The sequence below is a fragment of the Nestor notabilis genome, unplaced genomic scaffold, assembly GCF_000696875.1.
Source record: "Nestor notabilis isolate BGI_N333 unplaced genomic scaffold, ASM69687v1 scaffold3105, whole genome shotgun sequence".
In the NCBI taxonomy this organism is placed as follows: Eukaryota; Metazoa; Chordata; class Aves; order Psittaciformes; family Psittacidae; genus Nestor; species Nestor notabilis.
Genome location: NW_009930474.1, coordinates 37,702 through 64,435, shown reverse-complemented (window position 1 = coordinate 64,435; position 26,734 = coordinate 37,702). Strand labels below are relative to the sequence as shown.

At 39.2% G+C, this 26,734-nt stretch overlaps 1 protein-coding gene across 1 annotated transcript in view; it reads left to right on the top strand.

Annotated features, from left to right (window-relative positions):
• LMO7 (LIM domain 7) overlaps positions 1–26,734 on the top strand; it is a 90,642-nt gene that overhangs the window by 30,058 nt on the left and 33,850 nt on the right. Inside the window, exons 4-13 of the mRNA XM_010015399.1 lie at positions 16,678–16,708; positions 17,105–17,218; positions 17,742–17,940; positions 19,322–19,574; positions 20,045–20,344; positions 20,898–21,188; positions 21,485–21,682; positions 22,133–22,849; positions 24,356–24,385; positions 26,599–26,716. Of these exons, the coding sequence (XP_010013701.1) occupies positions 19,360–19,574; positions 20,045–20,344; positions 20,898–21,188; positions 21,485–21,682; positions 22,133–22,849; positions 24,356–24,385; positions 26,599–26,716 (1,869 nt within the window). The 5' untranslated portion in view covers positions 16,678–16,708; positions 17,105–17,218; positions 17,742–17,940; positions 19,322–19,359. The remainder of the gene's footprint in view (positions 1–16,677; positions 16,709–17,104; positions 17,219–17,741; positions 17,941–19,321; positions 19,575–20,044; positions 20,345–20,897; positions 21,189–21,484; positions 21,683–22,132; positions 22,850–24,355; positions 24,386–26,598; positions 26,717–26,734) is intronic.

Sequence of the window (26,734 nt, the reverse complement as noted above, 5' to 3'; positions counted from 1 at the left end):
TCAAAGCCATTTGAAATTTTAGGGAAAGCTTCATAAGAATAAATGAGAATGGCTGGAATTCTCTTGAAATAAGCTGGCACATCTATTTGCATATACTATATTCAGCATCATTACTTAAAAGCTACTTTCGTTCTAAAAAGATCAGTTAATTTAAGAGGTTTTGTTACTGATTGTGGCATGGGTAATGTAACTGTAAGATCACACATCAGATGGTTACGCAGAAGGCACACCCACCCAGACTGAATAAGCGCAGAATAAGATGCATCAGTAATGATACTCCTCTGCTATGCTCGTCCTGCAAAATGCTTTTTCTCTGTGCAGAACATGTTGTTCTTTGAAATCTGAGCTTGCCTCTTATATTGAATGTTGAGTGCAGTTGAGAAATCATACAAAATTCACTTAGGACTGATTCACTAGTATTTGCCATTTCATTGCAATGCTTTTATTCCTTCAAGATTTAAAAAAAAAAAAAAAAAAATCTCAGAAAAAGGATACTTTCCTTTTTATAAACAACATTGTCTTTCTGAAGCATTTTTCTCTTTCTGAAGCATTTTTCTCTTTGAGCTGTGACCAAGTTCCTTAGATTAATTCAGTCTTCTCAAATACTGCCTGTGAATGTATTCAACACATTAGTTTATTTAATAACCAGTACAAACATTTCCAGTTATCCAGGTGGTATAGTCAGTCTAGGGTGGTGATCATCACCAAAATGATGTGACTGCATTTGTAGATTACTACATCTCTTTTCTATTTGGTATTCTTTTTCATTGATCAGATAAGATTTCAAATCTGTGAATCCAGGGACAGATGGCATCCAACAGTGTGAGTCTGTGTGTCTGAGCTTGGGTACCACCTGAGCAATGAATGCACACTAGCTGCTCTCAGCTGTGCACCAGGCTGCCAGCACAGGAGGACACATCAGCTCATCACCTGGCTTGCCAGCACCACTTTGGAAGAATGTGCTATTTTAGACTCTCAAAATAAACTGAGGCAGGTATTCCATGCTTATGCTGTGTGAGGTGTCTATCAAAGTTGCTCGATAAACTTCCTTTCTTTAATGGACAGCATGAATTTTATCAGGAAAAAAGCTGGAGTGACGCACTGGTGCTTATTGGTTTTCTCAGAAAATGTATTTACACAACAGGGCTCTGTAGTGTAACAGCAGAGAAGGGGGGAAGCTGGGCAAGGTGGACCCTCAGTAAATTTGCAGAAGATGCCAAGTTGAGTGAGGGTATTTATCTGTTGGAGGTTAGGAAGGCTTTGCAGAGTGGTCTGGACAGGCTGGATTGATGGGCCAAGGTCAATTTTATGAGGTTTTATGAGGTCCTGCACTTGGGCTACAACAACCCCATGCAATGCTACAGGCTTGGGGAAGAGTGGTTGGAAAGCTGCTCTTAGAAAAGGGCCTCGGGATGCTGATTCATGGCTGAACATGAGCCAGGTTGTGCCCAGGCAACCAAGAAGACCAGCAGCATCCTGGCCTGTATCAGAAGTAGTGTGGCCAGCAGGGTCAGGGCAGTGATCATCCCCCTGTACTCAGCACTGGTGAGGCTGCACCTCAAATCCTGTGTTTGGTTCTGGGCTTCTCACTACAAGAGCAACATTGAGGTGCTGGAGTGGGTCCAGAGAAGGTAACCAAAGCTGTTGAAAGATCTGGAGAATAAGCCTTATGGGGAGCGGCTGAGGGAACTGGGGGTGTTTAGTCTGGAGAAGAGAAGGCTCAGGGGGGACCGTGTCGCTCTCTACGACTATCTTGAAAAGAGGTTGTAGTGAGGTGGGGGTCAGTCTCTTCTCCCATGTGATAAGAAATGGCCTCATGTTGGCCAGGGGAGGTTTAGATTGGGTATTAGGAAAAATTTCTCCCCTGAAAGGGTTGTCAAGCATTGGAACAGGGTGCTCCAAGGGATTGGTGGAGTGACCATCCCTGGAGTTATTTTAAGAGATGTGTAGATATGGTGCTTAGGGACATGGTTTAGTAGAGGACCTGGCAGTCCTGGGTTAACAGCTGGGCACTAGGATCTTGAAGGTCTTTTCCAACCTAAATGATTCTGTGATTCTATGAAAATTTCTTTCTTGGCTTAATTCTGTTTCAGGACAGGTGGGGAAGCAGTGAACACTGAAAATTTCTTCATGTCTCTTGTAGCCCAGAAATGTGTTTGTGTGGCTTGCATCATGTAAAAGTGACGTATTGCTGTCTGATCAGTCAGAGGAGAGAGAGAAAGGCAGGCTCACTTTTATCTCCTGGCAAAGGAATATTTTTGATGGACATGTACCAAAGACATGCATACCGTACTTACAGAAAGAGCTTTTGTTTGCAGATTTTTTTTTCAGGAAAGCAAATATATTCAAGCTCCTAGAAACTGTTTGGCCAAGCTTAATTGCATGTAGGTTTTGGCATGCAGTGCTTACTGGAACGTGTTCTTGTTGTTTGTGCATCTGTACTCACAGGAAAGACTAGGCTTCTTTATAAGCTGAAATAAGGAGCAGTGAAAACAGTGGAAGAAAACTACTAAACAGTGTTTTTTCTCTCTGTGAGAGAGTAAGCCAGCTAATTACTTCAGGTTATTTCAGCTCTTGGTACTGTGACTTCTTTGTTAATGCTATATTATGTTTAATGCTATAAATGTTTAATTATGGACTCCTTTCAGTTTCAAAGCAAGTGTATTAAGATTAATTTTTACCTGTATAATATTCTAGAATCTGCTTTTACTGTAAATGAAGATGGGTAGCATCTTCTCAGTTTCTAGTTCGTTGGCTGTAGGTGGTCTGTGTGCCACCACTGTTGTCATTCAGAATAGCCTTCAGATAACTCTCCAGCTAATTTGGGATGTGCAGTGAAGATGCTTTCTCACTGTTTTCGTTCTCCGTTACTCAGCTGTCTCTGCCAGGCAGCTCACAAAACAAACAGTTTTTAACACACAAAACACTGGGTTAACCTCAAAGAGTGCACAACTTTGAAGTAGGGGACAGGTGACAGTTATAAGAGGTTAGTATTTAATGATATTACAGAAAGTGGCTGTAGAGATTTCCATGCATTTGCTTATTAAAAGTGTGTAATGCCCTGATCCTTGCATACAAAAATAATTAGTGGGTAATTATTAGAAAAAAAATTACCTTGTACTTTCCTTGGTGGTGGAGGATATAGTGGAAATTAGTTTATAACCAGGATTTGAAAGTGTGTGACTCCTTAAGTACTGGTCAACATATCAAGATACAGGGACAGAGACTAGAGTATAAGACAAACTGGATATAGACAGTCAACTTAAAAGCCTTGTAGAAGAGAGACAGCAGAAGAAGTACTTGGCTCATTAAACAAAGCAAGTTGCAGTCCATTCTAATCTTTGTACCTGAAATAAAATTAGTAATTATTTAAAAGAGTAAATATTAAATAATTGGATAATTATATGTTTAATTTTTTATAGATAATTGGGTTTTTTGTTTGACTAAAGCTCTTACCACTGGTGGTACTCTCTGGCCAGTCTTGTGAAAGCACTTTGGCAAGGCTCAGTTGTACTCGTGAAACACAGGGTCCTGTATGCAAGCCAAAATTAGCAAAAATAAAAGCCTTTTTGAAGAAAGCAGAATTTCAAAACAGTTTTTATTTCTGTAAGTTGCTCTGGAATCATAAGCGTGTTAGTGAACATATTTTTGAAGGGAACTTGTATGTCACTCAGAATGAGTGTATTTGAGATTTTACACATTGTAAATCAGCATAGTGTGAATTTAAATGTGCATTTATGTATTTTAAAAGGCCTGTTTACTTCACATCCAAGCTGCTGATTTCTATCCTAACAGCATTCATCAATGCTAAAATTTCAATGTCACTGCTTAAAAAGGTAAGTGATTTGGGAGTGATTTTGATAGGAGTTTTTTGTCTTGGCAAACAATGGTACCTCTATGTTTTTAATTTATTATTCTTTTCCTGGTGGCTTTTCTTTTTGAAGCATTACCTGATTTTTTTGGTAACTCTATTATACAAAAATGTTCACATATATTCAGCTGTGTACCTATCCTGTGTCTGTTTAGGGTTTTTCCTTCAGGGGCTTAACTAATAACTGTGCTACTTTTAATAATAGTTCCAATAATTGCATACTTTACATTCTGTCCAGAGTTAATGCAACAGTTCTGGATTTTGTTCCCTAGCACAAACTTCCACAGATTATTTCCTACCTGAAAAAAAAATTGGGGTTCATACTTCTACATGTACTCAACGTGTTGTTTTCCAAGTGAAGAGCTTTTGATGTGGTATAGCAGAAGACTTCGCATTCATTTTCTTTCTTTTTAAGCAATAAATATCTGACTACTGCAGTGGTTCTGAATCAGTGTTTTCCAATAAATTAACATCAAACAGATGGCTGGTTTGTTATATCACAAGCTGTTTTTGATAGTACTGATTTATGTTATTAAAGATGAGGCTTGCATAACTTACACTGAAATATAGGCTATTTTCAAGTATCTTAGAAAACTTGTATACTGTATTACTCTGACATAAATGTATTTCCTTGATGATGAAGACTGTTGTATGTTTTTGTACTTTTGCTTGCTAAAAAAAAATCTACAACAGTGACTTTTATTAAATTAATTTTTAACATGTATACTCTAGCAGGTTAATTGGGCCACTAACTGCACCTGCACTGAAATGTAGATAGGATAATAAGTTAAGAGCACTCCAGTATTTTTTTCATGTCCTTCTCCACCTATCCAATGCTATGCAGCAAGAAAGTGAAAGCATATTGCAAAAACCTTTGAGTGTCATGCTAATGTGGTCAACAGTTTGCCATCTGGCAACCAAACATGATGATAATGCTCAAGAATGATAATGCTCCCATGTATGGTCAAGGAGTGAAGGTATTTCTATTGAGTTCTTTTGTCCTGTACTTTATGGTTGGTTGCCTTCCTGTCAAGGAGCAGCTGAGTTTTGCTGCAGTTTAGCAACCTATTCCTAAGCCATCTACAGAGACTGATTTATCCTCTCCGTTGGAGGATGCTACTGGTTATGCCTCCATTGTATGTGGTAAATTTCTTGTTGTAGTTCTGTTAACCTGGAGGTGAAAAGGAGGAGGGGAGAACTTGAAAGTTACTCTGAGTCTCACTGTTGCAATGTGCCTCTTGGTGATGAGACCTCTGAGATGGCTTCCTTTGTGATTCTTTCCCAGTTGTAATTTGTCTCGGGTAGGGCTAAATTAGAATTAAGTGTAATCAAGAGGAGAAACATCCAGGCAGTTTTATCACACTGCCTTTGCATTTCTTATCCTGTCTAGATTATCAGTCTTAATTGGGAGATGATAAGGTCTTAGCTTTCCATTGAGTTGTAAAATAGTGAATATAGTGACAATGCTGCTTGCTGTTCTTGGGATTTCTGAATAAATTGTGCTAAAAACTTGAGATCAAAATGGCAGCTTCCATAGATAAACACTTCCAAGGTAGCAGGTCTGGATTTAGCAGTTGCTAATGTAACATGCATACAGTCCCCTATGAAGCTGAGCCTTGTAGAAAACTGGTGCCATTGACATACTTTGCAGTTTGACCATTAGTTTGCTTTAATAGTGCAATGATTAAATGTAATAATAATTGCCAATCACAGGGTTTTCAGAAGCTATGGATTCCCAGATGAGAGTCTCAAGGTTTCTGTTAACCACTTCCAGAGCCCAAGGGTTACATCCTGGTGCTGTGGTTTGATCGACTTCTGGGAAAGATAGCTTACAACCACCATGTGTGTTTTAAGGAGCCTTTTTTGCCAGTGCTTCATCTGGCTAGACAGTTGGTGAAATTCTGCAGATGGCTAACTGTAGTTTCCAAGAGTTGGTGCACATAGTATCTTCTTTCTCATGAGAAGGAAGGTTCCCAGTTTAGCATTTACTCATGCAGTCATTAAAGATTTCGGGAATACTGCCATGGCCTCACTTGGAGCGGAATCGGATAGTTTTGTTCCACTCCCTCCTTACCATCAGACTTAGTTGTAATAGCTTGTTGGAGCATTTTGGTGCTGTCTTAATTGGTGTATTAAGCTATTTTTTTCCCTCAGTCATCAGTTTTGTGTTACGAATTACATACTTCATGAGTACCAGTGAAAGAGAGGTGTGAGATCATCTATACTTCACTGGCTGGGATTGTTTTCCCATATCATTAATTTTGTTCAAGTTTTTATTGTCAGACTCCTCTAACTTTACAACAGAAACTCCTAAGTGAGTAATAGCCCATTTGGTTTCAGTAGGTTGGGATGCTGTAAGTGTAAAGTCTTCAACTTCAGAGGTATATGGTCAGACTAGCTTATTCTCCCTCCCCTTCCCTCCCCCCTCCAGCCCTTTTGCCTCCCACACAGGCTTTCTAACATTCTGGCAAAGGAAGTAGTTGGACTTTTACCCATTTTCTCACTTTGTAGTAAAGAAGCATTCATTTTTCCAACATTAAAAACTTGGCCAGAAAACCTGGCCTAAAAAGCTTGATGTTTTGAGCAAATGTTTAAAAATACCCTCGAACTTGGCTGTTTTAAGTAGCCTTAAAGCACTCTTGTCTAGTGGGGTGAACAAATTATCTTTCCCCAAAATAAGGTAATAAAGAAAGCTAATACTTACCCAGTAGTGTTGATAGCAGCTAATTGAATTTAGTAATTTCAGATGTTACAGAAATTAGTCTGAAGCCCTAAGGAACCTGGATAAGAATAGTTACATCTTTAAGGAGCTCCCTTACATGTGGATGTGGCAGGAGCTGAGAATGAGAGGTGAGAATTGTGGCAAATATGGAAATTAATACCTGCTTATTTTAGATCTTGTCTGTTGCCCAAGACAAAAGGGTACGTTTCTGCTAAGAGTACACTTTGTGTATTTTGCTCCATTTTTGCTCCATTTTTTGTATCTTGTTTTTGTTTTAGATTGTGTTGCTGTTTCACGGCATATCTTCTGGGATAGCTGGTTCAAGGGAATACATTCCTTTTCAGTATTCTTTTCTGATAAGGATGAATTGATTAGCATCTGACTTTGCATTCATTGAAGTGCTGTTTCCTGGCTTTAAATATGTCTTCACAAAGGAAGGGGCAGATCAAGAAAACATAGGAAATAATAAAGTTTGGTTTTATCTGTGTACCTTACTTCTTCAGGTGTATATGCATCAACCTGAGTTAATAGAGAACTGACTTCAACAGAGAGAAGACAGGATCAGTCTGTTTCATACATCTGTGCTCTGTGTGATGAGTGATGATGTTGTGCTCTGTGTTGCTAAGGTAACCCAAAGAAACAGAGAAAATATGGCAAAATTTCAAAAAGGAAGCATTCTAATTTCTTCGGTGCTGCTTCTTTGCTTGTGAAATGTTTTGCCAAAATATTACTGAGAAAACCCAGTAGTCCTTTAAAGGTTTTATTCCAGATGTAGAGACTAAACTAAATGATGCAGTCATGTAATAGTGATTTATTTCTACTTAAGGACAAATTCCAATATCACTGTAATATGTTTCCAAAATCTTTATCATGGAATAAACTGTACTTACCTTGTGCCTCCATTGTGTCATCTTTGCTCTTTCAATCTCTATAAATAAATCTAAATTCTTTCCAAAATCCTAGCTCTATGTCACTTTCCCAAAAGCTGTGCCTTTAGTAATGCCTCCTCTAAACTGCTAAAGCATTTGTTCTTTGACAATATAACAGAAGTTGAGAATGAGAAGAGGGGCTGGGGTAGACAATGCCACAGTTCTCTGTCCCTCCTGTACAATAATTTGGCCAGCACTAAGTTGGAATTGCTCTAGGGAAAAAAATGAGCCACCAGAAGTCTGTGACTCCCAGTTGCTGCATATCCCATGTACCCCAAAAATGCAGGGTGTCAGTCTCCTCTTAGGAGGATATATCCATCCTCGTGTATACCTGGCATTTATGGCTCTTGGTTCCCCTGAAGAGGTGATGAGTGAGTGGACTGAAGTCTGGATTCCTTCCCACTCACGGGGTATGGATAGGACATCTGTAGTTTCTGCTATTTATTCTCTGAGTCACCTCTGCACTGAGTTGTTTTCTGTGTATGGTTACAACAGCAACCAAGCAGATAGCCTTTTGGACTGGTGAAGCTTGACGTTAGCACAGCTGTGAACGTAGTAATACCCAATATAAGTTACTGTCAGTCACCTTTCTTTATCAGAAGATACATTCATTGCCAAATGTTGGTATAAATTATACAGTATAGACTCGAGTTGGGTTTTTTTTTATCTTTCATTTTGCATATACCAAGAAATTAAATAAAACTCACTATTGAGTGTTATAATCTGTGTTAAACTGTGGTTTTGCTTATGCACAAGGCACTTGTACATCACCACCTGTTTCCTTGACATAAAAATAACAAAGGATTACATTTACCAAATCTTTCCCTGGGCATGGACCAAGGGAGGAGATTGAATGCAGGAGGTACTGTTGGTTTTGTTGTTGTTTTTGTTTTTCCTCCTGTCTGATTATAGAGGCTATAAAAACCTCTCTGTCTCTGGGAGCAAGCAAAGTTGTATGACCTGCCAAATCCTAGCTCTTCCCAAGGCACCACCTCTTAATACTTTATCCAAATTGAACAATTGTATTAATCCTGGGGGTTGAGGACAAGAGAGTGCACACAGGCAGTTGCTATGGAGTAGCTGGTAGATGGAAAATGTTTACCCTAACTTACCTTGAGGTAACTTGTTTATCCGTACCTGGACTTGGTTCATAGAGGTGTCTGATGCTTAGAGGGAATAAATGAGTCAGTATCAAGGGCTGTTCTACAAAATTACCTCTGCTACCTGCCTGTGGGAAGAGGGGATCTTGAAATACTTAAGTAAGGTGTAAGTGTGGGAGTAAAAAGGACAACGATTTTTTGGAAATATTTGATTTAATAATGGCAAAGAGGTGTCAGTGTCATGGTTTAAGCTTTCAGCTTCATAGAGTAAGTGAATTTTAGTACTGTCTTGAAAAAATGCTGAGAGTTGCCATGGTTGCTGCAGTTTAGCTAAAGCAAATAGATACTTTATACAGAATATTTTTTTGCAAAATGCTGTTGAACTATTTCTGTGCTAGTTAACAGCTGCACCTTCCTGTGGTTTTATATATATATTTCTAAATATTTATAGGATTGTACTTAATTGCCTGTTTTGATACTTATTTTTCCAAGTGACTCCCCAGATATACCAACTATTCCTTTTGGAAAGAGTACTAGCGTGATTGTGTGTTCTCCATATGGGCATCTCTTCAAATTTATCTACAAAAGTTGCACAATATGATCTAGTTTGGGGTGGAGGGAAGTGAAGGTAAAGGATATTCAAAACTAAATGCAAGAGAAGTTAACATAGATGATGATCCTGGTGATCAACAGGATGTGCTCAAGTCAGTTATTCTTGGGACGGGGGAGTGTAAAATCAAAATTTTGAGAAGCTACAAGGAATGAAAAAGGCAGAAGTGGTAACACTTAGTATAACCATGGTGCAAGGATCAAATGGATTATGTACAGGTAAAAAAAGGGGGTGGGATGGGCAACAGGAAGATAAAAGAAGGAGAAATTCAGCAAAGTAATATGCTCCAACATCTAAAAACTTGTCAACAACTTCTTTTGGAAGTTATAAAAATCTGTAGGGTATGTAAGTAGTGGTATCTATCTATCAATCTACTTAAATTGCTGTCTATTTTGAAATGGGATTTTTGTTTTGTTTCCTCGAGAGGCAGTTAATTTCACCTCTGAAATTCAGATGTCCTCCTGAATGTGAACAAACTTATTTCCTTTGAGAACTCTTTTAACACTTTGTATGAGCTTGGAGTCAACTCCACAACTTCTAATTCTTTGTGTGGAGAAACCATAATTTCTCATAAAAGTCAATGGATGGTCTCCTGTTTCTTGGACAAGTATATGGCATTTGACTGGCACATAGCTTTACGATATAGAATGCTCACTATTTATTTTGCATAGATACTAGTCTAGACCTGGCATTTAAAGCAACAGACTGGAGAAAAATTCTGTATTTGCCCTGGAAAAACCAACCAACCAACACAATAGAAGGAATACTCAGTTTACTTACCTGTAATTAGTGAAGCTGATGACTTTTAGGGCTTTTTAGGAATGGAGAAAGTAAAAACACTAGAAGGAACCAGTTAACAAAGCTACTCTATTTATAATAAATACTTTAATATAGCTTAATATTTGAGCAGGAAGCTGCAGGATCCTATCAGTTTCCTCCAGCTCTGCAAGTTGCTGCTGAAGCAATGCTCCATCTGTCTTCCCTTGCCCACCCCTGAGACGAGAGCCAAGGAGTGCTCAGGTTATCAGCCAGGCTACTCCCCAGGTTTGTTCTTCTGGGGTTGGTTTTGGGGGGTTTATTTTTTATTTGACAGGTATGTCTTCTGCCCTACACTGTCCCGAATATTTACCTTCTCTTTAGGAGAACCTGTAGATTAGACTGGGATATTAGGAAGCTGGCAGAGTTGGACCACCCAGGGAGGGGTCGGAAAAGAGTGTGAGGAAATGGATGATGTGTTTTGTGACTTGCTGGGGCTGATACACATTTCTAGAAGTGCTTGTTTTTGTTTTGATAAGGGATTTAAGAATAGTGTGGAAGCATAATGGGTGAGATCAGCAAGGAAGCACAATGCTCAAGAGGCTTTATAAGAGGACAGGCTCTGAAGTGATGGACGGGGATGCTTTCCCATGGAGGGTGTTGGCCAGCTGAGTTCCCTCTCCGCCTTTTTCCTCTTGGGCATCTCTTCTCCACCCCCCCAGCTCTTCATTAGTAGGTGAGGGTGCGGGGCGAGGACAAGCTGCTTGGTCATCAGGGTCCACAGAGCTTTCAGCTGTTAGCCAGGTTTTTTTGTAGGGGCATGGAGAAATGCTTTCTGCTATCATTTTTTATATATATGTCATAGGGTCCAGTGGATGTGTTGCTATGGAAAACATATGTTCTTTTCATAGTCAAATAGAAATGTGCATTTCCAAAAGTTGTTCTTGAACACTGCAGCCATAATCTAACTGTTCTATTTCCTGTAATCTCAGCAGTGAGCTGTGGCTCGTGGCATTGAGTATCAGTTCACTAAGAATCCAAGTGCTGGAGGAATGTCCTCATGTTTCTGTACCCATGCAGCAGCCCCATCTTCCACTGGAGCTTTTCTATTCTCAGCAGCACGTGGGAATTCAGTGAAATCTGATAACGGCAATATTAATAGCACTTGAGTAGGTGGCCAAAGAGGTTGAAATTTAGCACAAGCTCGCTGCTAGTTGAACAGCCAGCATTTGTCTCCTGCGCAGCATACCTCAGCGGGGGTGGAGAATCCTTCAAACCCTCTGACATCCTTCTCGGAAGCGTAAGTGAAGCTTGTCGGGGTTGGGCTAACAGACCTGGACCTCGGTGAGGAGCTTGGGAGCAGGCTTGTTCTGCAGCCTGCTGATCTGCTCCAGCTCCCAGGCTGGGGTATGGCTCTTCCAAGTCCTTCAAGGGGCAGCTGAGAGGTGGAACTGCTGCCTTCGTGTATAGAAGTTCAGAAGGAGAGCATGGATGCTTCTTTTTAAACAGAATTCTGTTCAGGTCCTGTGTTCGTGAGATCTGTAACACAGAGGAAGGGGTGGAAAACAGATAGCTTGGGCAGCTGCTGGGATTTCTGGAGTATTCGTCAGCAAGGGAAGGGCTTGGCATGGGGCAGGGAGCATTTGTCACTTGCACATTCCTTTCTATCAGTGGGAGTGTCTCTGTCCCTTCTTTCTCCCTGTAAATGGGTTTAGATTTGTTTTATCTTTTTGGCCATGACCATGTGGCCTCTTCTCAGCTGATAACCCTCATTTAGGGGAGAAGGGTACTCTGATGTGGTGAGTTTTTTTGGTGGCATATTTTTTTGTTAAGAATTTTTTTAATTATAGATTCATATCTATATTTTAAGTATGTTTCTATATGAGAAATAGAGCCTCGGAAAGCCATGCTTTCTGAATGGGGTGCTGTGAAATCATCTTCCAGAGTTTTGCTCAGACTTCTGGTATCTCAGATTTGGTCTTGAGCTCTACATTGATGTTCTCCCTGGAAAATAACAAAGTGAAGTGTCAAAGTAGGTTTGACATCATGAGTTGCTAGTTGCTGGAATTTAATATGTATTAGGATGTGGGGGAACCAAACTGTATAATGTGTTAGAGAAACAAAATCCTAACTATTGAGTTCATTTCTCACAAGTTTTGAAATAAGTCAAACTTAAAGGAAGCTATTTGAAAGGTATTGTGCTTTTGTAAGGAGGCACTGGAGAGGTGTCTGTGTGTCAGTATTGCCAATGGATATATTTTATAATTGGTTCAAATCTAGCTCATGCTTTCTTAAAGTACTGTGGCCTGCTAGCTACTGTAAGATACATGAATGTCTTCTATGATTTTTTTTTTCTTTTTTTAAATATCTGAAAGTGCATTAAAATAATCCTAGCAAGCTCTCCTTGCTCCTTGGAGCTAAGGGTCAACAGATGAATGAATAGAAAGCACAGCTCACCTCTGGCTGGGATTCCATCACACAGGGACTCCTTGACCAAGCTCCCTGCCTGTGTAATTCAGTTATGTTGGCATAACCACAGGGGCAGCAAAGAGGAGAGGCTGGAAGAGAAAGGGAGACCAGGAAATCATCAAGCTAGAGCTGCTGCCAAAGTCTTTGTATTGTCAGGCAAGGGCCTTGGTGACTAATTCTGCTATTTAACCTTGAGCAAACAGTAGAGCTGAGAATAAATTCCTTGAGCTGTGGCTCAGCCTACTGATCTGCTGTGTCACTTTGCTTTCTGCTGTTGAAGTGGTCATTGTTAGAGAAACATCCATTGGTCCGTGCTGGCTGGGCATAAGTCATGTCTGTGAATGTGTTGTGTCCAAAGGCAGAGGAATTATTTGGTCTCTAAGGGTATCACCTGCTAACAAGTGAGAGAGCTATTTCTGTCCCATTTGTCTTTTTTCTGTTTGCTGAAGGATTAATGTAGATTATATGATTTATACAGAAGGTATTATTTCTCCACAGGTGGTTATTTCACATCTTTTTTGCATCAGTGTTCAACTTGGATTTATGTAGTTGTGCTTCACGATTATTATAATATCCCCCACGTATTGTTATCTTATGCCCTTTAGACTTTCATGCTGCATGTCATAGATACCTTCCAGGGTAGCTAATCTTGAAGTTGTACATAAACTGTTATTGTGAAACTACTGCCAACAATTAAGATTCATGCTGTGTGAATTAAAGTTGTACTTCTAAAATTTTGAGACCTCTTTGTTAGCTAGGATTTGGCATTGGTGTTAGGTTAGGTAAAATAGAAGAACTGTGTTGCTTTTCTTTTAAGCTTCAGAATGAATGTTAAAATGCTGAGACTGTGACAGGAGCAGATGAAGGATTTGTAATCAAATTATTTCTGCAAGATCTTAACCGCTGTCCTTAGCAGCTTCCTTTCCTTAGTTCAGACATCTGTAGTGAAGTGGCATTGTTAGTGAAAGGAGATGTAAAAACCTCTGGGAAGACAGAAGGTAATGTTTGAAATGACACAAAGTGATTTAGTAAGTGATGTTGCATTGTCACTTAGAGAGGAATGCACTTCTTTCAGCTGATTGTTTTAAGATGCAGCCTTGGCTGTGCCCTACTGAGCAAAGAAGCAGCCTGCTCATAACTTTCAGCATAATGGCATTCATCTGTTTAGACCATAAATTAGGTTACACAGAATAGTATTTTCATAAAGAATATAGTCTGCATGAACTGAGCTCTCTGATGGATTTGGATAAAAACATCAAAATAGCAGAGTTATTTCACAAATGCCCAATGCAGGTTTGGCATTTATTTGGATTGATGAAGATACTTCAGCAAGTGGATTACCCTTTCAGTTACTAGAATAGGTTTTACAGGACAAACGTTTCTACAGCCAGTGCTGTGTCAGCACTTCGGTGCTACGGACATAGTCAAAATAAGGTTATAATTGTCCAGGAGTGTTTTAAAAGCTTACAAGCTACATTGCTGAAGTTCTGGCATGCCATCTTCCAAGTGCTTTCTTCAAATACAGTGTGAGAAACTGAGTGTTTCAGCCCTGTGTATTTAGAGCCAGACTTGCAGAGGTGAGAGCAGGAGCTTGCTGTTGGGTAGCAACAGGTTGTCAGCGAGGGCATGATCACACCTCCTTTCACAGCAGTGAAGAACTTACGATGTTTGAGGTTGGTGACTGTCTTGTCCCCTGCTATGTTCTATAGCTGTTCAGAGCTATACACAAGACCCTAGCTGAATTCTTTGCATAGTTCTGTACAATATTTACATTTTTATAACACTTTAGGAAGGAGAACTTCTAAAATTATATGCCTATTGTTTTACACAGATTCTAGGTCAGTACATTCATCCAGAATCCTCCTTTTCATTGCTTAAGTGCCATTGTAAAATTAATACATGCATATATAAATGAGAAACTGATTGTTCTAGATTATCGGTGTTTTTGTTTTGTTCTGCTTGGACTACATCTATCATTACAGGTTGCTAAAAAGGTTTAGAGACCAATAGGTGTAATTCAGAGAAGGGTGCAAGTGAAGAAACTTTGTTCACAAAGAGTAAACATCTTGTCCGCTTGTTTCTGTTGTTAGCTGACCAAACGTGAATGGAGCACTGTCTTATTCAAGTGTGTGAAGTATCTCTCTGTCTGCATTTTGGGTCTCAACTGTGCTCACTGGTTTATCTGACTGTCCGAAGTTTTTCACTGTTTATAGTCCAAGTACACAGGGCAAACAGTTAACCTAAATGATCTCAGAGAACTTGTAGAAAGCAGAAGTGACCATAATGTTCAGTGATGTAGCTTTCCTCTATGTGAAGGTTGGCAACCTCTTGAATACAGGCTCCAGCTGATTAAAGGTGGAGTTTTTCACTCCTCCTAGAACTGTTGAAGTTTCGAGCAAACTTGACGGTATCCTTCGCAGGGGCCTCGGCTTTCATAATTGCAAATAACAGCAGAAATTGTGCTAGCATAAGGCTTTCAGACCTTCAATCCAAAGAATGTAAACCTTTTAAAATGCTCTCTGTTGGATTTGAGAAGCATAATGCTGATACACACCAGCACAAGAATAATTTTCTATCCTTTGTTTAGGAAACCAACCTGTCTCTAGGCAGCACTTGGTGTGTTCTGCAGCATGGGCATGGTAAAGAAATCCGTGTACTGAAGAAAAGGAAATTTTTTTCCCAAAATAGTCTCAAGTGAAAAAAGAACAACAATGCATTTCAGAAATGTTTATTATTATGTTAGAACAAAATTATACGTATTGCACATTAAAAGAGAGGTTCCTTACTATCCATGAGAAAGAGGTTACTGACTACAAAGGCAGCAGCATTGCTGGCACGTGATATTAAGGAAGCTGCATCGAGGACTTGCAGGTCAGATCCAGCTCAGGACTTTGTGTTCCTGGCAGCCTGATGTCATTATGATGTCTGGACAGGCAAAGAAGTTACAGCTGCATGAGTGGGAGTGGGTGCTTTCAAACTAGGAGGAAAGAAGCAGGGACAGCGTGTGTCCCTGCATCCCTGCTGGTTGTCACATTGCATCAATTACTGTATTTCTGTGGAGAGTACCACCTATGCTGACTGGGCACTGTCATCATTTTGCTAACTCATAACTGTCCCCTGAATGGTTTATTCTACCTTTTCCCTGCAGCCTTTACTAGCTTACTCCTAAATGGGCAGAAACAGGATAGGTGTCCAAATAAATCACTGGTCTGACCTGTTGCAGGGCTCTGTGTAGGTCTTTCAGACACCATAAGTTAATTCTCCACTTTTTTGTTTGAACCCCTTCACTGTGCTGCATATGAGGCTTGACCCTGAACCAACCCCCAACCAACAGTGTCTGGGGCAGTGAAAAGTTATATTGGCGTATTTAAGCCATTTGCCCTTCCATAACTGCAGGCAGTGTAAGCAGGAGTGTTGTTCAGCTTCTGTCTGCAAGTCCAGCCCTGAATATTTACACCTGGGGACTGAGTCTGTGGTACCCCACCTTTGGGAGGTTCCCAACCAAAAAGTTTCTTATTCTTGTTCTTAACATGAGCAGGAGGATAACAGCACCACTGTGTGTGTTGGTGAGCTTCCGAGGTCTGCCACTAATTGTCTATATGTATAAAAAGAAGCTTACTGATACTAGCATACTAAATATTTTTTCAATAAACACACATCTTGCATTAAAGCAAACCAAACTTCTACTTCCAGCCCTATAGCATCTCTTTCTAGATGTCCCAGTTTGAGTTGCTCATTCTTTTTAGTCTGAAAAGTTCTCTCTAGGTTGAAGCATTCTCTGTGTCTGAGGCCAGTATTTTAGAAAACATAATACAATCAAGGAAAAACAGTTGCATCTGCTTTCATATGGAACTGAAGATCTTCCTGGGTAATGGAGGCTGTAGTTCCCAAAGTCATTAGCTTGTTTCCACTTTTATTTTGTTGGTAACTAAAAACCTTAGTTAATTAAAAAAGCCTAGAGCCTTTTGAAGTACCTCTCAAGTCGGAAACTATGATAGATCAGCTAGTTTCTGGCTTAACATATAACAATTGAAATAGTACAGAGTTATGACTAGGAATTCACAGCAAAATACTTTTCTTTTGGAACAACCATAGTTGCATATTTTATATTGGCCTCTAATTTGGCTTGAAAAGTTTTAAATCTTGAATAATAATTAAATTTCAAGTCAGATATTTTAAACCTGTTTGTTTTGTTTTTCTTGCCTCCTGCCCTGCTTCAGACCGGAGGAGACCAACAGAAGAGTGAAAAATGTAAGACATGTACCTTAATGCTTTCTGAAACAAATTCATACTAACTGTGACTACATAGTTTTAAAACACTTCTTTTTATTGCACTATCATGTTAACCTTCAGCTGTTTTTATCTGATACAAGTTAGTTCTATCTTACGATGGTCTCTATGCCATTTACTTTCCCAAATAAATGTAATAATTAGAAACAAGACCTACACCTGCTTGCTGGAGATACATGAGATGCATCATAACACTCTTTAATTGGTTTTGATGGAGATCATAGCTAATACTGTAAACAAGATTTTACAACTCATTGGGGAAAACATCTTTAACAGCATGCTGAGGTTCTTTTATACTGGTATATGGTACAAGAGGAAAGTAATTAAGCTTATATTTGGTTTTTTGTTTGGTTTTAGGTTTTGATTACATTATACTGGCTTGGGAGAAAAGCTCAAAGTAACCCTCATTATAATGGTCCATACCTCAATCTTAAAGCATTTGAGAAGTTATTAGGGCAAGCATTGACTAAGGTAAGGAATAAATAAGTAAACAAACAAACAAATAGCATGAATTTTATAGTTTGCCATACATTACAACATCAACTGTAACCAATTTCTTGGGGGGTTAGTTTTATTCTTAGTATGGACAACATAGCCTTTTGATTTGTTTATTTTGCTTGCTCTCAAAGTCCATGTGAAAGGAAGGATTTTTAGCTTGCACCAGTTCTTCTGCTACCCATATAATCCCATAATTCAGATTGATGAATACTCTGATGAACGATGAATTGATTGAATACTCTGATTGATTGAATACTCTGATGTAGTAGATGGCGAAGAGGCCATTCTTGCTTCCCTTTGGATAAGATAAGATAAATTTAAGACATTGTGTTGAATCTTCTATTCAAGCTGTTGTATATGTTGTTTTTAGGGGTTTGAAAGTCTTAAAGTTCGTGCACTCAAAATGCATTCTAAAAATTTTAACTGAAAACTCGATAGTAGCATTTGCATTTTATTGCAATTATTGAAAAAGACCTTTCAAAACTTACTCTCACAGGCACTTGAAGAGTCCAGCCACCTGAACAGAAGTGGCAGGGATAGTGGATACGGTGATATTTGGTACGTTGACCGGGGAGAGCCCTTTCCGTCTTCATCTAGCCATAAAAGAGACGATTCCTTTGATAGCTTGGACTCTCTTGGTTCAAGATCTTCCACAAGCTTTTCATCAGATATAACCTTGAAAGGTGGCAGTGAAGGTATGGTTTCCTCTTTTAAATCTTTTGTTGACATATGTATTATGAATGTGGGAGAAGACAATGTATATACCTAGTACTTCAGGCACTCAAATTGGTTTGAAAGGCAACTCTAGTTCTGAAACTGCTGCAGTTGCATTCTGCTTCAGCAAATATTGACTTTTAACAGTTGGTAGAAAAAAAGTAATGCTTGCATTACTTTTCCTAGGAAGGGTTTCTGGGACTGTTGCTCTCACTGCCATGTTAGTGTGTGTGAACGTGCAAGATATTTTCCCACAGTTCAGGAAGGGAAATTGTTATAGTTGACATCCTGATAGGATCACCTGAAAACTAAACAATTGCAAAAGTCTTTTGCCTTGTTCCTAGTGTGGATATGTCAAACCTCTGTCTTCACTCTATTTGTGAATATTCAATATTCAGTAGGTTTTTTTTTTCCCGCCTAGGTTAAAAACTGAACAACAGATGTTACTTTTGATAGCTTGTAATGGAAAGAAAGGTAACAAGGAGAAAGTTTGTTACATCGGATTCCTCCAGCTGTACTCTAACCTGTGTTTCTCTCCCAGTTTTAAAATTCAGTACAAACTTACAGTATAAAGTAAAGTTATAAAAATAGTGAGCTTCTGGATTTGTTACATGTGAATGACACAAACTCATTGGGCTGAAGCCACATAGAAATTCTGATCTGAGCAAAGCAACGTGTAGCCACGCTATATATGTGATGTATTAGATATAATCACATATATATAATCACATATATCATGTGATGATTAGATATAAGGAAGAAGTTCTTTACAGTGAGGGCGGTGAGGCACTGGAATGGGTTGCCCAAGGAAGTTGTGAATGCTCCAACCCTGGCGGTGTTCGAGGCCAGGTTGGCCAGAGTCTTGGGCGACATGGTTTAGTGCAAGGTGTTCCTGTCCATGGCAGGGGGGTTGGTACTAGATGATCTTAAGGTCCTTTCCAACCCAAACCATTCTGTGATTCTACCTGGGCTTCTACTGGCGTTAATCTGGTGAGATGAGCATGTTGCTATGCTATTTGCTGGTAGCTTGTCGTTGTTAGTAAATCTGAGTGTCAAGTATATTTAATTAAACTTCTGTGCTGGTTTATGTCTAGAGGTTAGCACTTTGTTTCCTGCAGGGAGCAGTGATAGTGAAAGAATGGAAAAAATGTAGCAGTGGCTACATTGAGCTTAATGGACCTTGTCACAGCTTTGTGACAAACCTCTAAAAATACCTCTCCTACTGTCCTGTCAGTAAATTCGTGGCTGAGACACCCCAAATGTGGAGTTAAATTGATTTTAGATTTTGGTCAATGTTCTAGCCAGAAGCTTGTGTCTAGAGAATAATGTTTGTGCCTTCTGTTTTTACCCGTTTCTTCTAAGGTTGTGACAGTGACACAGACTCAGAACTGCCTTTCAAAATGCATGACTCCCATAAAGATGACAGGTCTTACCGCAGGATTTCTGTGATTGAACCGAAGCCTACCACTGATTTCAATCGCTTCTTACCCAACAAAAACAAGCAGACAGCATATGTACCAGCACCCTTAAGGAAGAAAAGGATAGAGAAGAATGAGGACAACAGGAGGAGCTGGGCAAGTCCTGTCTTCACGGACTCGGACGGAACGTTTTCAAGGTACTGGTGTGCAGACTTAGTAAAGCAGACTTTGATTTAAGACTTTTAAAATAAATTATTTCTTTATTAGTTAAAGAAAAGCTAGTGTTGCTGCAATACAAAGTGAAGTGTTAGAGTTTCCATGTTTTGACAGGGGGGATGTTTTGGTGTGGTGGTGTGGTTGGTGTTTTGTTCTGTTGTCTTCATTTGTTTGGTTTTTTTTTTATTTTTTTTATTTAACTGTTTTTCTGGCATTTAAGTAGTGTTTTGAGGCTGGTCAGACTCTAGATAGAGGGGTTTTTAATGCTCTTAAATGCAAGTTCATGAGAGGTACTTTCGGTTTCTCATTAAATTCTTCCAAAATACACTGATGAACTTCACTTGTCCAGCTTCTTGGTACATACAGATGAGATTAGTGGGCAGTTTTGGGTTTCATCATTGCCTTCGTGACTTCACTGTCTTCATTCTGTTCCTGTTTTGGTCAACCTCAGTGGACATGAAAGGAATCCTGTAGCCTCCTGCCAAAATAACAGAGCAGAGTGTGGGCTCACAAATCCAGCTTCCCTCCAGATGATCTATGAGTATGACAGTGGCTCTGATTCAGAAGATGAAAGAAGGCTACCCGACCTGGTTATGGATGACTTAGCAAATCGTAGATTTCTAGTCAAAAAGAGCCCTGTAAGCTCCACTACACCTGGACATCATTTCGTGTTGCGCAATGACTCTCCTAAATCTTGCTCACAAGAAAGTTATCCAGCTGGTCCACTAGCTGCAATGCTTGAACCACTGAGGTCAGAGATACTAATCCAAGATCCAGTAACTATTGCATTATCTAAATTTCAGTCCATAAATAACTCCATAAAGTTAGCTGTCTAGTTGGCATTTTAACAGAGCTGATAATTTGTTATGGCTTTTCTGTCAAACTTCTTATTTTTGTCAGAGGCGATAGGATGCTGATATAACCATTTAACTTAATGCTTGAACCACTGAGGTCAGAGATACTAATCCAAGATCCAGTAACTATTGCATTATCTAAATTTCAGTCCATAAATAACTCCATAAAGTTAGCTGTCTAGTTGGCATTTTAACAGAGCTGATAATTTGTTATGGCTTTTCTGTCAAACTTCTTATTTTTGTCAGAGGCGATAGGATGCTGATATAACCATTTAACTTTTTTTTTTTTTTTTTTTAAATATATCTTACTATTTCTGGTGCTGGAGTGGAATTTAGAACTAATTTGCTTCATTCATGAGGTTGAACTCCTGAGCCAAAAAGCATGTCTTTTTGCATTCTTTATGTCAAGTTGCTCCTGAAATATCTTAACTGGTTGGGTATTTTGCACAGTAACCAGAGGAGGCAGAGGCAGTTGGCTACTAAAGAGGAAAACAAACCAAAAGCTAACATTCCTTCAGAATTATCTGGGTATTTTGATGAGGACGAGGATGAAGAAACAGGCATTCCAAACATTGAAAAAGATGATCTCTATTTTCGCAAGCTAAGTTCTTCAACGGCAAATACAGTTGTTGCTTTTGACAAATTTCTTCCTAAGTTTTGGACTCCAGAAGAAGAATTGCTATGGAAAAAAATCAGGAAGTCCTCTTTCAAACCCTGGTATAAAGAGATTCAAGGGTTCAGGTGCGTTTTCATGCATGCCCCTGTTTCTCTCCTGTGTGCAAAACCTATAAATAAAGTGTAGTTGTATGACTTTATTTTTATTGCCAGTGTAGCAGCAGGATTTGTTTTCTCCTTTTCTTTTCTTCTTGCTTTTTGTTTTTTGATTTTTTTTTTTTATTATTCCCTCCTGGAGAGTAATTGAAGTATTATTTCGTTACACTGTTGCACAGTTGCCTCTGTGCATTTTACTCAATGAGTACACTTTGTGTTTGTTTTATTTTTCTTTCCCTCTGCTCATTCTCTGTGCTGCTACACAGTAGAAAAAAATCAGATTCTGAGGACGAATTTGCTTACAAACAAAGCTCTGCCATTGTTGCTAATCACCCAAGACCAAGTTTCGACTGGAACAGCAGTTACAGAAGAGATCAGAGCTATAAGCCAACTGCTGACTATGTGGGAAGCTCATTGTCACAGATTGCAGAAGGAAAAATCTTGGAAGCTTCTGATCAGCCCAGGTTGATATTGCTGCATGAGCTGTACTCTTGCTGCATCAAAAAGAAATGGCTGGATATGCAACAGCTGAATGAAATTAAACCATGTCCTGTAATGTTGCGCTTTTTTGGTTATTACTTTTTTTTTTTTTTTTTTTTTTTAAATTTAGCCATAAGTTGCTGGTCTTCTTGAAGATGTAAATGCAAAAGTGTAACATGCTGCATAGGGTTACTGGCTTTGTGTGTGAGCATGTAAGCGTGCTGTTTCTGAGCAGGTTAGTATGCCATGATACCTTTACATTGGTTGATGTGTGCTGTGCTACAGTTAGTGATGGTGAATGCCAAGTGGTGCAGTTGTACTGCTCGGGATGCTGCAAACCTAAAGCAAATGTATATCACAGTACATTGTGATCTGCTTGTCTCTTGCTACTTAATGATATTTTTACTTCCCTCCTTTTGTTTTATATGCTTCAGTCAGTTTTCGTTACTTCAGGCTCTGCAAAAATACTCTGACTACTTGTCTTCTGAAACGAAGACCAAAATTGATCCTGCTTCTGGCCCTAGGCTCATAAAATGTAGAAAGAATATTTCCTTTATACCAGGAAGCAATCAAGGAGATGCAGAAAATGGGTATCTGTATCCAGATTTGGAAAATGATGACTTTTTCATTCGGAAAACCGGGGCTTTCCATGTCAATCAAGTTGTTCTACAAGACCCCCGGTATTTAAAAAACTTCTCTGAGCAGGAGCCTCCCATAGAGGGTGAGATAATTCTGCAACCCAGAGAGGGCCAACCTGTGATTCCAGATTTGGAGAAGGATGACATGATTTTCCGTAAAATCCTCTCTCAGAGGAAAGAGGTGCCTTTATCAGGCGCTCCAGACAAGTATCACCCAGCATTCTTTCCTGATCCATGGAGTCTTCCGGAGGAGATACGGTCCAAATTTCTGTGTTTACTTGAAAAAAACACTACACCAGAGGAAAGGAAGAGCAATGGCAGAGTGCTGTCACCATCTTCCCGCCATAAGAAGGACGATATGCTGACCCGCAAGTTAGAATCTTGGAAGGTGGGAAGCAACACCCAGCCAGTAAATTTCATCCCAGGTCCATGCAGTGAAGACGACTGGAAGAAGTGGGAAGCAATCAGGGAGGCCAGCAAAGTTAGACACAAGAAACGTCAGATGGTGGAGAGGTCAGGTTGTGTCCTGCACGGATTGTGCTTGAGTGCAACTGAACCCTTTCCATTCAGAAAAGCATCGTCTTGTGCTGAGCCATTCGTAGAGTGCCAATCTGCTATTTGTTCGTGGTGTCCTGGACAAGCTTTTTATTTGCTTTGAATAGAAGCTCCTGACTGCAATACCATATTTTCAACAAAAAATTTACAATGTTTTCCAGTTGTAGGCTGCTATTCTAGAGAAAATATGTTAGCATACCTTCAGGCTCAAAGTTCTGAATAAGTTTCTTTTCATGGTTCAACAGAAATAGTGATTATTCAAAAGACCGTGGAGGCTAGAAATACTTTCTTTTTTCTCCCCCATATAATCGGTAAAAACACTTCTGAAACACATGAATGCTTTGATGACAAATTCTGGAAATGGGCATTCTGATATTCTTGCTTGCACCTGAATTGAAAATGCTTGTAAACTGTCCTGCCACAGTTCTGAGATAATTAGATGAGGTGGGAAAAAATATCAGTAGTGTTTTGCCCACTCTAAGTCACTGTGCATGCAAGTTGTGTGTCCATGTAATATTAAATTCCACTGTTACGTATTTTATTCTGCCAGTGTTTCTCCCCACCTCTCATACAGTCCCGATCAACACTTTCCCCTGATCCTTTCCTGATATACTCAAAATTTCTCTGACTGAATACTGGTTGTAGCTACTTCCTAGCTCTCTTCTTGGATTTTTTTTTTTTAGAGTGGGGCATTGACTATTTGCTTAGCTCAGAAAATACGGCATTGCAAGTTTCAGTTCTCCCTGCTATGCATCATTACTTTGTGACTAAGACACTTCCATGTTCCAGTTGATACTTAATGTTGCTGCATTCAGTTTTTAAGCTTAATACTGTTAACAAAGTGTGAGCTTCACAAAGGAATATTTCTGAAGTGCTTGAAAATATTTCACGTTTTAAGAATTCATTCAATAGAATAAAATACTCATATTCAAGACTACTGAAAATCCACTTGAATCACACTGGATTTATTTGGTTCTTCACTTAATGTGATAAACTTCTAAATAGGGCCTTTTATTCTTATCTATTTCAAGTATTAGTTTCATTTAATATCTAAAGTGGTTGAAGTAACAAGAAAACAGCCTCTGTAAGCATTGCTGGGACTCAAGGTAGCACTAATATTCATTTTTTGAAACAAGTATCTATTGAGCATCTTGCTTTTCAGCTGCACTGGATTAAGTGGTGCAGAATTAATACAAGGCTCTATCCGTGCAGTATTCCTAAATTGGAACAGTTGAGAACTTGTAGGCAGCCTTGTTCTGTCAGTTTTCTGCCTGACTTACACATCACGCAAGTCCTGATCTGTCTTTTGACTAGTGTCAGATCTCTGATGTGCTGTTCCATGTTGACTGGTCCTCAAGCTTTCAGTTTCCCCTTCACTTAGTGAGAGTGCTGGTGTACTTGTGGTGTTAATGTTATGAGTATCAAGATACTGAATCTTTTCTTTTTTGGTTTCTGATTTCTCAGACTGTTTCAAAAGCTTTCTGATGAGCAAGGGTAAGTTTTATAAAAGCTTGATAGATCATAATGCTGTGTTTGCCTCTAAATTTTCATGCATGCATAGTGGCTAAAAACTCATGCTGGAAACAACTTGTGCATGCTGCTTTATTGTTCTATGCTTGGGCAATTTACGTGACGAATGTAAGAGACTAAAAGCTATGTGTCTGTCAAAAGTTCTCTCTGGCATCTAAAGTATCCAAGTTAGAGTTATCAGGCACTTTGAAAATCAGCTTCTGCTGAAGTACTTGGTGTTTGGTATTTAAATTAGGCTTTAAAACATTCAGAAATGTAAAAGATTAGTAAATATCTTATTTCAAAGGCTGTACAACTATAATCTGAAAATAATTAATGACATAGTATTTATCATCGGATTGATGAATGTTCTTTGTTTATTTGTATACTTCAGGTTATTGAATCCTCAGTGGTAAACTTATTGATTAATGCCATGTGAACTTAGGCTTTGTTTGTGATGTACTGTGACTCAAAGAGAAATGCTTTTCCACTTACTGTGTCATGGCATGTTTAGTAGTTGCTTCTGCATGTAATTTTTTTTTTTTTTTAAACGTACGTTTATTTATCTCCTTATTTATTTTTACCCTGAGGCAAAACCTAGTAAATGACTAAACACTTCCAGAAGCAGCAAGAAACATTTTGGAAGAAGTTAGATGTTAAGCGAGGGAGATTCAGAAGGCTGAAGTCACTAGTTAGTTAGATTTTGAAGTTAAAACTAGAATTGAAACTAACATCCTGTTCCTTGGTTATGAATATATCCATACTAAGGACATGTTATATTTAGGACTAGATTGTCCTATTTTGTTGCAGGCAGATGTAGAAACTCAAGAGAAAGAAAAGAAAACCCTAGACATGTAACATAAGTTTTCTTGAACTCCTGAGAAAGAGTTCTGATACTTACGTACAGTTTGGTTACCCAAAACTGTTCCTAGAAGTGATACAACTTAACAAACAAAAATAAAAAAAAAAAAGGCAAGAACTGCACAAGAAAAGAGTTTCTGCAAGAGTGACCAGGAGATTTGTGTTAAACTTGGCATTCCTCCTATTCAAAAAATAGACAAGCAAACAGGTATAATGAGTTAATGCTCTAGCCTCTGTTTCTAGAGGCTGAAGTCCAAACTCTAGTGTTACCAGTGAAAGTGAGTGGGGCCTCTTGGCAGGAGGTGGGAGAGTCTGATCTGTTAGTTCAGAGCTCTCTTGGTATGTAACACATTGGAGCAAGGCCCTGTGCTGAATCAGTTTTGGTTTTAACCTGGTTTTCTGTTGTATCACAGAAGTGACACATTTCCAAGACCTCTTAGAACTTGGTTACACCCCTATTCAGTTTTTGTTTGGATAAATGCAAAAAAAATAAAAAAATAAAAAAAAAAAGTAAGCCCCCTAAGTCCAGATTTCTTTTTATATTGCAGCATTGAACCTTATGGTGAAACACCTGCATTTTGCTTGGTGTCTCCAAGGCTTGTGGTTGAGCAGGAGTCTTGTCCTATGCCTAAATTAAAAGTCCTGTTTATCACTGCAGTGTGAAAGTCTTTGAGGAATTTTGATTAAGGGGAACTAGTGAGTAGGAGTTCACAGGGAGAAACTTGTAGCCGTGTTGGAGGAATTAGTGAGAAGATGGCTGTGTTAACCATCCTGACTTGGATGGAAAGCATCAGGGAGTCTTGGGGAGGAGAAAACTAGTGACATGCATGAACTGAGCATTTAGCAGTTAATTACTTTTGGTTTTTTAGAAATGTGCTTTAATGACTGACTTGATTTTATGATTAACCTAAGGAAGGAAAGAATGGGAGGTGACTCAAGAGCTGTTACTGGAGAAAGCAGTGAAAGGATGGTAATTTGGACTCTGGGCGCAGGATGCCTCTTAGGTCAAAGAAAAGAGTAAGGTCAATAAAGAGAGAAACAAAGGAATCAGTTGGGTACAAAAGGCTCGATGTGAATGATCTGCGTGGAGCTGCTGCAGAGCTGCTTATTCCATTAACCTGATTTTATTTGCTCAAATATGCAGCTAGTGACTCAAACGCTGGCCACAGAGCACGTCCCAGCCTTGCTCATGCAGCTGCCCATGTGTTTCCTGCTCTGTTCAAAATAACACTTGAGAGCTCAGTTGTACTAATATCAACCTCTCTCTTTCTCAAAGGTTTCACTTGTGTAAATGATGGCTAAGATGTGATAAAGCCCAGTACTCTTTCTCTTTCTAGGAGCAAATCTTTGAATGATGTCAGTGCAGAGGAGCTGCAGTCATTGCGCAAAATCCGTTATGAAGAGCTACAAAGGATCAAAGAACAGTTACAAGAACAAGATCTAAAGTGGCAAGAAGTAAGCACTCCTTTTTAG